Consider the following 12,756-nt stretch of genomic DNA (forward strand, 5'->3'; position numbering starts at 1 on the left):
TTATATTCTTTACCTTATTACATAATCAAACTCACACATTTCATATGATAACTTGAAATCCTGCCAATTCAATAAAATAGTTTATATTTAATTAACCCCATATATGAGACTAAGGAAAAAGCTTAGACTAACATTAAATAATTTCTCTTAAAACCTCTGGTGAGTTAGGTTTAAAGTTATGCTACCTTCAATTTTTAGTTGATAATTCATCCATTTTTCCTTATCACCACAGTACTGCGATATTTTTAACAAATATGTCATTTAAATCCTAAATAATACTGAATTTAAAGGAAAAAAAAATAATTGTAAATTATTTATGTTTTTGAAGGAGGAAAGTCATGAGCAGAATAATGGTTAAGAACACTCTAAAGAAGATTACAAATTATATACTATCTAGAGTAGATGATCTTTGAAGTCTTATAAGTCAGAAATCCTATGACATGATTATTCCAGGTATAGTCCTAGATTTTCCCTTACTAGGGAGACAACATTAAAGCAGTATATTCACAGTGAAAGAGCAAGGCATAGTTGATATTTATCCTTAAAATCAGGAAGGCCTAAGGTCTCTTACAGTTTCTCATATAAATAGTGTGTGTGACCTATGGCAAGTCATTTCACCTCTCACTTCCCTTTGGCAATTCTCTAAGGTTATCTTTTCGAAAACAGATGTTGATCTAAATTGGGAGAGAAAATTTTCTTGCCAAGAATTCCCTAAAATTAAGAGATTGCAGGTCTCAGAAGAAAATAATAGGAACTACATTGAGAGCATTTTAACATCTCATAATACATATGTAAGTCAATTAATAAAATAAGGAACTGAAGAATTAATACTTTTAATAATCCACCAAAAAACAGAGAAAACATATGCAACAAGGAGATAAAAAAAGTGAAGTCAATTACCTTCAGTAAATATTTTAGCAAATACTCAAATTAAAAGGTTTTCTTTCCCACATGGAAACAGGATTTACTAATAAAGAAAAATCCACTGTATTTAATGTGTTTTATTGTTAAGAAATTACTACTGTTGCAACTATTTAGGTGACAGTCAATTATGCATTCAGAATGATACAAGCAGTGCAACAGCTGATCTTGCTTACCTTAGCTTTGACTGAAGTCTAATATGGATACCAGCAGTACTCTTGGATTTAAAACTGACAGGATAAAAGTTATAAAGAAAAACTGATAACACTTTAAAGCATTGACAAAAGCAGTTTCCAAAGAAAGGATGATGGCAATGTGAAGATTGGAACACAAATAATTACCAATTAAAGTAGAAGTGAAGGAGGAGTTGGGATCAAAAGGACATCTGCCTCTTCCCCGCTCAAATCTGTGTGATTCCAACTGAAATAGATGATCCTGGAAAGAAAAGCACAAGATTCATTGAAATTATATAAAAATTAATGATGGTTTAGTTTCTCCAATAATTCTTTACTACACAGTTAAAGAGTTAATTTACTTTTCTAGATAGTATTTTTATGGCACAATATTTCATTTACTATGAAGATATCAATGTTGAAGAGTAGAAAAGGATAGGTATACATCAGACTTTGTAAATAAGCCAAGTCTTTTACTGGCCCACACATGTTTTACCACATGTTCAGACATACCACATTCCAGAAAACTAGGCAATAAAAGAGAACTAAGAAGTCAGATCCCTTCATTTGCTAAACAGAATAAAGATGGTTGATGGTGGTCTAGAATGTCAGGTGATATTAAGTCCTTCTGAGATGTGTTAGCACATATCATTTAAAGCAAGGATTTTTAACCTTATTGTACCATGGACCCCTGAGAAGTCTTTTTAAACCTATGGACCACTTTTCAGAATGTTTTTGAGTACATAAAATAAATAGAAGTAAATGTTTGATTTAGAGATTAGTGAGAAAAAAAGAGATAATATTCCCTATTCAACTTGAAGGACCCTCTGAAATCTGTCCATGGACCATTAGGATTTCAAGGACTTCAGGTTAAGATCTTTTAGAATAAAAGAATAAAAATATTAAATTATTGAGAATAAACTTCAATAAACCAAGTACAGACCTTTTAAAAATTATATTGGGAATTTTTAAAGAAGAAAGGTAGAATTTCAGGCATTCTGAAATTGGGTGCCAACCACAAATTCCAACCCTGTGGGGTACTTGATCAAATTCAGATATTGGCTACTTCACAGTCATGGGTTAGTGATATAAATAACAAACATTTTTAAAATTTCATAAAAATAAGTGACTAAGTTTTGCTATTTTGATTGAGAAAAAATGAAGTGGAAGACCACAGAGAATACATAAGAGACTCATTATTGCCTAAAAATAATGTTAACAGATTTATCTTGAAATGGAATCTTACTAAGAAATATTTCAGGATTAATGATTGGCTTCAGTGCAAATGTACTATTAAAAATGAAGACATCCATGAAAAATGTTTTTCCAAATAAGTTCCTACTTGATGCATGTAACCACAGAAATATAATTTCTGTTCATGCCATTCAAAATTCTTCTTTAATAATTATTTTTTCAAGGAATCCTCATTAAGTATGCAAACCACATTATAGATTAAACAAATAGTTTAGAAAAACAATTATGAAAATGATACTGTTGAAACTAAGGAGGAATGTCAATCAAGTGAGAAAAAGCTGAACAAATTATGATATAAATATTACTGGGAAGCTTCTGTGCCAAAAAAAGTTACGAAAATGAAAGTTTGAGACATGGGAAGAATTGTATGAACTGATGCAATGGAATGATCAGAGCAGGAACAATTTATACAGCAATTGTAGTATCACAAAAACATACCACTTTGAAAGTCTTTAGATCTCTCATATATACAAAGACAAACCACAGTTCCAGAATACCAATGATGAAATATCTCAACTCCTCAGAAAAAGGTGATGAACTCAGGGGTTCAGAACAAGACATGGAGTTTTGAACATAACAAGGTGATAATTCTTTTGCTTGACTATGCATATTTGTTACAAGCAATTTATTTTCCCTTTTAAAAATTAATAGGTGTAAAAATTCTCTCTACTGATATTTATTTGCAATTGTTTTACAGTTTATAATCGCATAGCATTACTTAAGACACACTTAAACAAAAACAAAAATTAATAAATAAATTAATAAATGGCTTACCCATATTCACAGCCAGTATTTACTACTCAAAAATTTTAACACATAAATTTAACAATCCATTTTTTACAAAGAAATGTGTCAAGTTCTGGGGACCTAGCTTGCAATGTTCCATGCCACTAATTGGAAAACACAGATTTCTATGAACTACTGTCTTAAATATCCAAGATAATTTCTTTAGAATATCAATACATTATAAAAAATAAGAATAATGAATTCAAGCTCATTACTTATTAAATGACAAAATAAACCAAATTTGCAAGGGTAATGGGTCATCTTTACACTTTAGTCTATTTTTACTAGAAAATATTCAATATTTCAATTTAATAAAGTGTTTATTCTCAAAGAAGTTACTTAAGAGTCTCAGCATGACAATTAAAGGTAACTCATTTTAATTAATTATTTTGCTACTAGTCTAATTTGGTAGTAATCAAGTAAAATTCTGAGAGCAACTTTTGAATAAATGTTGAAAAATCAATAGGAAAAACAAAACAAAAAATAAACCAGAATCTGATGAACATTTTATAAAAATTATCTCATATATATATATATATATTTTCTTTCTTTTTTGTTGGGTTTTTTTTTGCAAGGCAAATGGTGTTAAGTGGCTTGCCCAAGGCCACACAGCTAGGTAATTATTAAGTGTCTGAGACCAGATTTGAACCCAGGTACTCCTGACTCCAGGGCTGGTGCTTTATCTCCTATGCCACCTAGCCGCCCCTTCTTATATATCTTTTCTCCTATATCCTAATTCCTCATACTGAAAATGACTAATCTATAAACATGTTTATCGAAAATATGTATGTATGTACAATGCTAACCTGACTTCGCCACTGAGGAGAGAGGAGTGGGAAGGGAAGATAGAAGGAAATTTTGTAATTTCAAAATATACATATGCATATGGATGAAAAAATGAATAAATAAATTTTTAAAAAACAATAGGAGGCCTCAATTTAATATACAGATACTTAACCTAGTCCATCAGATCGTTTATTTATTCTCATCTCATTTCATGGAGGTTTCAAAAAATCACGTGTAAAACAAAAGTTATATGAAATTAAAACTCTTCTATATCTTCATTTAAATAGTTATCAAATAACAAAATCAGGCAAAGAAGTGAATCAGAATTGAATTGCATTATTATTATGTCAAGATTATTCTGCTTATTTTCTTGATCAGTTGAAAGATTCCATTTTTACCATCTTTTCTTACAAATTTTCGGATTTAATTGTGATGACATAGAAAGACATTGATGATATTTAAAAAGTTTTATTGATGACTTTTCTTTTATAATATCATATCCTTGAAACTTCCTTTGTAACAATAAACTAGATAACATAAACATGTTCTGTAATATAGGCAATATTCTGAAGCTGTGTCACTCTTTTCTACCAAGAGAAGGAAAGTATACTTCATTTGTTGTCCTTCGAGATCAAGATTATTCAGTGTAATTGCTCAGAGTTCAAATCCCTTTCAGTGTGATTTGGTTCCAATGTGTTCTACTGTTTGTGGTGACCTTGCTGTGTATGTATTTATACAAGCTTTTGCATATTTCTTTTAATTCTCCCTGTTCAGCTTTTCTTACAGAACAAAGAATCACATTAAATGGGAATCTACTGTGTTTCTAGATTTTTTAAAATTACCACAGAAAGTATTCACTATTGAGTTCTTATAGATAATTTCAGGGAAAGATTCAAATGTGTCAATTCAATCCTATCACAATGAGTAGAAATTTAATAAACATTTCTTTTAGAAACAAGGCAATTTGTATAAAATGAATTATATCTACCTGAAAAATGATAGTGAACTTTTGTGTACCAGACATATATAATCATATTAATTATATTTCCACATTACTCATGTTATGAAAGAAAAATCAGAACTAAAGGAATAAAACTTTAAGAAAGAAAAAAAAGAAAAATGTGAACCTAGTATCCTTTGATCTACATTTCAGATTCCATTGTTCTTTCTCTGGATGAGGATAGCATTTTCTATTGTTAATCTTTTGAAATTGTCTTGAATGATTGTACTGCTAAGTCATTCATTGATGATCATCACATAACATTGTTCTACTCGGTTCACTCAGGGTCAGTGCAAGTATGTCTTCCCAGGTATTTCTGAAATCATTGATTTTAATACAAAAATATTCCATTATATTCATATGCCACTAAATGTTCAGTCATTCCTCAATTGATGGACATTCCCTAAATTTCCAATTCTTTGATTTCACAAGAAGAGTAGTTATAAATATTTTTGTACATGTGTGCCCTTTGCTCTTTTTTATGATTTCTTGGAGATACAGACTTGTTATTGTTATTGCTGGATCAAATGGTTTGCTTTTCATTTTGGCCTAATTCCAAATTGTTCATTTCACAATTCCACTAACAATACATTAGTATTCTAATTTTTCTACATATCTCACAACATCCATTACTTTTCTTTTCTGTCATATTAGTCAATCTGACAGTTATGAGGTGGTATCATTTCTCTAATCAATAGTTATTTACAGTATTTTATGAGATTATATTAAAATAAATTTATCTGAAAACTCCTGTTCATATTATTTGATCATTTATTAACTGGAAAATAATTTGTATTTTTATATAATTGACTTAGTTCTCTATATATTTTAGAAATGAGACCTTCATCAGAAATACTGGCTTTAAAAATTGCTTCCAAGTTTTCTGCTTTCCTTCTAATCTTGTTTGCATTGACTTTGTTTGTGCCAACTCTTTTTAATTTAATGCAATCAGAATAATTCATTTCACATTTCATGATATTCTCTATCTCTTATTTGGTCATAAATTCTTCTCTTCTCCAAAGATCTCACAGTTAAATTATTCCTTGCTCTCCTAATTTGCTTATGGTATCACCCTTTATATGTAAAGCATGTATTCATTTTGACCTCATCTTGATATAGTTATGAGATCTTTGTTAGTCTATGCTAGCCCATGGAGTTTTAATATCAGCAGGTTTAGCTTTTTACCTTTTTTTCCCTTGGCAATTAAATCTATTTGAGTTTCAGTTGACACTGAAGAGAACATGGATAACATGGATATAGAATGCGTTCTGCTAATTTGGTTTGGAATTTTTGTCTGATTACACAAATAAATCTTGCTTTTCTTGAAGAAAAGAGTAGCATTCCGAAGACTTGTGGCTGTCATTTAAAAGATTCATTAGAGAAGCAGAGTATTTGGGCCCTTGTGTTTTCTATAAACATGATTTTGCGTGTAATTTCAAATGTAAGGAAAATCCATAAGCAATTAAAATGACATGAAAAACTCTCACATGAAATGTATTAATGCTTCATGATGTAGGAGATTTGTGAGATTATCACAGTGGAAAATACCTCCACTTGGGTATCTGAAAACATATCCACACCTTTTTCATGCTTTTTTATATTTTGATTAATCCTTCAGAGGAGATTCATGCAATGTAAGGAAAAATCTTCCTCATATTCATTTTATATCAGAATGGCACAAGAGTTACCCTACTTTCATCCTTTGCTCTGTTCATATGATTGGATCATCTATTTTTCTGATTTGGATTAATTTTATGGCATTTCCTGCATGACAGGCACTTCCTATAGACAGATCTGTTGCAGTGAATTGTAGTCACTATATAGTTTCCCCCCCACTTTCCTTTGTATCAACCATCTTTGATGGATAAGAGATGTGTTATATGATCCAAAGATATAAGTCAACACCATTAGAATATTCCTATTAAAGTGATTTCTTGTTTTTTGTTTGTTAGGAGCATTTTGTCAGTATTGAAAACACTGTGTTTACCAACTATACTTTTTCCTTTGTTTTCGTCTTCTTTTATTTAACACAATGGGATTGTTACTTACTTATTTTCAATATCTCTATAAGATATATTTCCTAGGTTTACATCAGTGTAAAATGTGTCCTGTGGAATTACATATGGATTAGGATTTAGCAATCATCAAATAAGACCCTCTGTTTCTGTATGACCCATGATTTTAAAATGGTTACCAGGATGATGACCTAAGAATGGTTATCGTGTGGTGATAGGAAAGACAGAGAGAATCAGAGAGAGACAGACAGAGAGACAGAGAGACAGAGACAGAGACAGAGAAAGGGAGAGACAAAGAAGGACAGAGAGGAGGGGAAGACAGAGAGACAGAGAGGGATAAAGAAGGACAGAGTGGAGGGGGAGACAGAGAGAGATTGAGAGGGACAAGGGGGGGAGGGAGGGAGAGAGAGAGAGAGAGAAAGAGAGAGAGACAGAGACAGAGACAGAGACAGAGACAGAGACAGAGACAGAGACAGAGACAGAGAGGGAGACAGACAAAGACAGACAGGGACAGACAGACAGACAGACAGACAGAGAGAAAGATAGAGAAAGAAGGGAACTGTAGGAAAGATGCTATGAAGACAAAATGAGAGGACTTGATAACTGACTAGATATGGAGGTAAAATAGATTGAGGAGTTAAGGATGACAATTAGGATAAAAATATAAATGAACTGGATATAAAGTCCTGTATTTGGACTCATAGGGTCTGGGCTTCAGTTTTTTTATCTTCAAAACAGGTTGAACTGATTGCCTTTAAGATTCCTTCCTACTCTGAATCAATTAAAAATGGAACCTCTTGGCAATGGGTTGTAATCCAATATGAAGAGGGATCAAACAAGTATAGAATACAGTAGAGTGGAATGTGTAAGAAAAATCAACTATTTCCATCATAGGACAAAAATATGAAAGATATGCTTGTGAACTGCACAGTATTGTTTAAGGTTACCAGAAAGAAATTATCCTAATAATGTCTTCGGTCAGATTCAAAATGGCTTTCATGTCTGACTATTTACCAATTCAATAATAAGTGTACATTATCGTAGTTTTCCTTTAAATTTTAAACAATGTGCCTAATTCAATGAAGGCTCTCATGAAATGATTAATAGAAATGATATAATTGTCTTCCGTAGAAAGAAACTTGACAATCAAACAAACCAAAAAGTCAACCATTATGACATTGTCAGTGACCCTAAAAGAATCACTTTTATGGTTCATGTAATAGGTGAGGGTGTGGTTTAACTATATGAAGAATGTTGGGAACTATTTATGCTGGCTTTTCATTATCTGTGTTTTAACAGCTGGAAAGCAATATGGTTTAAATTTACAAGCCATCACTAGCAGTCAAAGTAGACTACAATTTGGGTTTCACTATAACATGGAGGGGACTTGCAATGGGAGTTACTGGATTTGATAAAAAGCAGGGCATCTAACTCATAAATGTTAACAGATGCATATGCTCATAAGAAAAAGATTTGCAAATTTTAAGTGGTGATTCTTTCTGAAGGAGCTTTTCCATCTTAAGCTTTGAGGGGAACCCCAAAGCATAGCATGACTGCTGTGAGCTATTTCACTAAGGATGAGTCACAGCATATCAGGTGTTAATGTGTCATTGCACATGATACCAATTTAAACAAAATAACAAGTTACATATTAATAAATCAGCTTCATGGACTAACACTATAATTCTAGCCCTTCTGCATGTTAGTGACACTGGAATTCCCTAAAAGATATCAGAAGAACACTGAAGCATTATAGACATAAAAAGACAATTCAATTTGCACTTTATTTTACTGGCAATTTCCAGTAGTTAGAGTAAAAATCTTATCCAAAAGTGCCTTGGGGAGGGGACATTATTTATATTTCTATCTCCCCTGAAAAATTAATGAGCTCATTTGATTTATACCATCTAGAATAAATAATATCAACATGGACTACAACCTTTAATAGCTAGGTAATAACATTTATCCAAAGTATTTAGAGCTGTCATTTTTTATGGTATTCATTTTTTCTTTATATTCCTGAGAAATGAAGAACTCAACTAATGTATTTTTGAACTTTTCCTTTAAGGGTAAACAAAAAATGTAGTTAAGAGAAGAAAAGAACAAAACTTCTTATAGGATTTCTCTTCTCTTTTGCAAGAGAAAGTGACTTGTTTTCTGTTTTTTCTATCTATAGAAAACAAATGGGTAGATGTATGGTCATAAGATCACAGATTTATTTAAAACTGGATTTCAATTCCTCATGTTTACAGATGAGGAAGTGGAAAAAAGAAAGGTTGTAAAACTGGTCCTGGGTCACATACCTAATTAGTACCCTGGTGAGAATTTGAATCTACATTCAATCTAGGGATATCATTCTATTTGTTATATAATTATCCCCCCCTTGTTCTTTAGGGGATCTCATTGTGGACTCTCTAAAGGATGAATAACTAAAAATATTTCTCAAAGAATTTATATCAATTAATACCTTAGTTATTTAAAGAGATTTACAAATATTTATTTGACTTCCAATATCATACAGGACAGTAGATGCTATTAAAAAAAAGTAAGAAAAAACAGTTATCTTTAACTCACTGCACAAAGGTATTTAAATAAACATTTATTTAAAAAAATAACATTTAAGAAAATAATTATCTATAATTTTATATTAAATTTTATTGTTGTACAATAAATTCAAGTAAATTGTCTACTAATATTATTACTGACAAATAAATATCAAAACTGAATTCCCTTTGATTCCGTGGGTTTTAGTTTCCCATCTGTAATGTAAATGAGTGGTTCTACTAGAGATGATTTCTAAGGGCCTTTATAACACTAATATTGTTTAGTTTTATAGCTTTATGTTAAATAAATTAAAAAGTATATTGAATCAAATATAATGAGATTCCCTTTTCAATAAAAAAACTTTAATCTTTTAACAGTTGTTAAAAATTTAAAATATTTACATGGAATATATCTGATTCCTGAAAACAAATCAATGACAGACATTAAATATGTTGAAACTGTAGAGGAAATTTCACTCTTAGAGCTACAAAGATTTCAGCTAACATTTAAGTTTATTGAAAAGTTGAGGAACTTTTGATTTAAATGATAGAAAATATGTTAATGTAGTTCAGGTAAAGCTAGCTCAGTGGGAGAATTGAATTTGTTTCTACCTGATACAGAAGAGGTTATCAAAAGTCTTTGTTTTAACTTTCTCTTCCGTTTATTTCCAGAAAATTGTGTTTTTCTACATTGGGAAAAACATCTTATGATTCTCTCTTGAGTGTGGAATATCCAGGTGAGAATGAAGGAAGTGTTTTACTTTTTCAGACTAGAAAAATAAGTTGAGAATAACTTTTATGATTACATTTGAAAAGATAATCAGATAGAACCATGAGTTAATAGTTTAACATGGTTTATTATACTGTAATTATAATGATAGCATAGAAACAGTTATGTGGTACAGTATAGAAGAAGGCTAACCCTGGAATTATGAAGAAAGATTTTAGTTTAAAACTGGTTTGAAATACTTTATATTTGTGGAAGATACTTAATCTGTTTGTCTCAGTTTACTCATTTGTAGAATGCATATAATAATAACAACACCTAATACTATTTTTTTGAGAATCAAATGAGACAGTATTTCTTTGCAAATTTTAAATATAAATATTGGCTAATAATAAGGATTTTAACTTTGAGATTTTATACCTTAAAATGGAAAGTCAAATAAATGTATCATGAGAGGTTTCATTTCTACCAAATAGTGCTTTAAGGTTTATAAATGAATTGAACAAATATGTATTTAAATGACCACAATGTTCAAGACACTGTATGAGGTTCTAGGGACATAAAGATGAGGGAAAAAATTTCTTGCAACAATCCAGTGAGAAAGGAAGCATAAGTACAAACTATCTGCCTCATTTTTCACTTGAGAAATTAGAGGTACAGAGAAATTGGGTAATTTTGAATAGAGTCACATATTTAATAAGCATCAGAGTAAAGATATGAATGTAGGTTTTTCTTGTTTCTAAGTTTAGTGTTCTTTTTACTACCCATTTTAGCAACATGACAAATAAGTTCTAAACATTATTTGCAAGCAGAATTCTAAAAAAGATTTTAGAAAGAGTAAAAAACCCATTTAAATTCCTTTTAGCAGCAAATAGTTCATGCTATCTTATTATGTGTTTGATGGATAAACATTGGGGTGTAGGGGTTAGAGGGTAAGTTTGGAGTTAGGAAGACCTAGTGTAATAGGAGAAAAATCTTAATCTCCCCCCTACCATATCATGTAATCTAATGTTTCCTTAAAATGTATTGAGAAATTACTGAAAACTTGGTTGGCTGAGGGGTATATGGGATAAGACAATTGATATTACTTCCTTATCACCTAAGTACAAAGCAGGCAAGGCTGAATCAATCTCAGGTGTTCTCGATGAATTTACATCTGCTTGTTGTTGTTATTATTCAGTCATTTTTCAATCATATCCAGTTCTGCGTGACCCCATTTCGCATTTTCTTGGCAAAGATATTGGAGTGGTTTGCCATTTTCTGCTCCAGTTCACTTTTACAGATGATGAAATTGAGGCAATTAGGGTTAAGTGACTTGCCCAGGGCCACACAGCTAGTAAGTGCCTGAAGTGCCATCTGAACTCTGGTCTTGCTGACCCTGTTCTACTGTGCCACCTAGACACAGTATTATTTAAATATTATTTACAATTACTCAGACATAACACTGATTGATAGAAATTTATGAACCATATTTTTATCATATATCACCACACTCAATTTCTGTGATCTCCAGTCTATATGAAATGAAAAATTATCTAGGTATAGAGACTAAACTAAACTAGTAGGAAACTGGTCTAAATAAGGCCCATACTCAGAATCACTGATAGGATCATAACATCTTTGAACCCTTGGAAAAATCATTTAATCTCTTAGTGACTCCAGGCAGTGGAGCCTTGCAACTTAGAGAAATATCAATAAATATATTGGTTAATCTAATTCTGTTTTGCCATTCCTTAATAATGCTTATTCCTGAATAGGACAATCTCTGGGAAGGTTAATACACATTTATTCCAAAAAAAACAAAACTGCCAGCAAGGACCCGTTTATATTTTGGGGAAGAATTCTCAATACCATGATGTCATTTGCCTAGTAAAATATTATTCCTCTTTCCAACTACAAGTCTCTGTGAGTTCAGATTTTCTTCATATATTTTTGAGGAAAAAAACAATCGATCACAACATATTTAATAAAGAAGAAAATATGAGAATCCAATTGATTTCTCTGTAAGTCAGACATTAGAAAATCATTGATTATGTAAAATATGTAAAAATATGTAAAATAATGTCACTTGTCAAAACTATTTTTGTTTTGGAAAACATAAATATTTTATTAACATTATTTAGGGCAACAAATCTATTATTAAAGTTGATTAATAAATAATTATTTTTAAAGTTATCAAGTTTTAATCTCTTACCTAATTTTAAAGAATGAATGACTCAAACAATAAAGCATAGTAGTAAGGAACAATTTCATCCAAGATAATGACAATAATGTGACAGTATACCAAAACTTATGGGATTCAGTCAAAATAGCTTTTGTGAGAAAATTTATATCTCTAAATGCTTATATGGAAAAGATCAAATCAACGAATTGGGCATGCAGCTAAAAAAAGATAAAAAAAGCAAATTAGAAATTCTGAAAATCAAAGGAGGAATTAATAAAACTGAAAGTAAGAAAACCATTGAATTAATAGATAAAACTGAGTTGGTTTTATGAAAAAAATAAAATAGATACAACTTTAGAAAATCTAATTTAAAAAGAAAAAAGAATA

The 12,756-nt window shown here is 30.8% G+C and overlaps 1 protein-coding gene across 1 annotated transcript in view; it reads right to left on the reverse strand.

The window, feature by feature from the left end:
• Positions 1 to 12,756, reverse strand: part of LOC141494195 (semaphorin-3E-like) — a 371,039-nt gene that overhangs the window by 60,125 nt on the left and 298,158 nt on the right. Inside the window, exon 5 of the mRNA XM_074195301.1 lies at positions 1,263 to 1,356. Within this exon, the coding sequence (XP_074051402.1) occupies positions 1,263 to 1,356 (94 nt within the window). The remainder of the gene's footprint in view (positions 1 to 1,262; positions 1,357 to 12,756) is intronic.

The sequence above is a fragment of the Macrotis lagotis genome, chromosome 7, assembly GCF_037893015.1.
Source record: "Macrotis lagotis isolate mMagLag1 chromosome 7, bilby.v1.9.chrom.fasta, whole genome shotgun sequence".
In the NCBI taxonomy this organism is placed as follows: domain Eukaryota; kingdom Metazoa; phylum Chordata; class Mammalia; order Peramelemorphia; family Peramelidae; genus Macrotis; species Macrotis lagotis.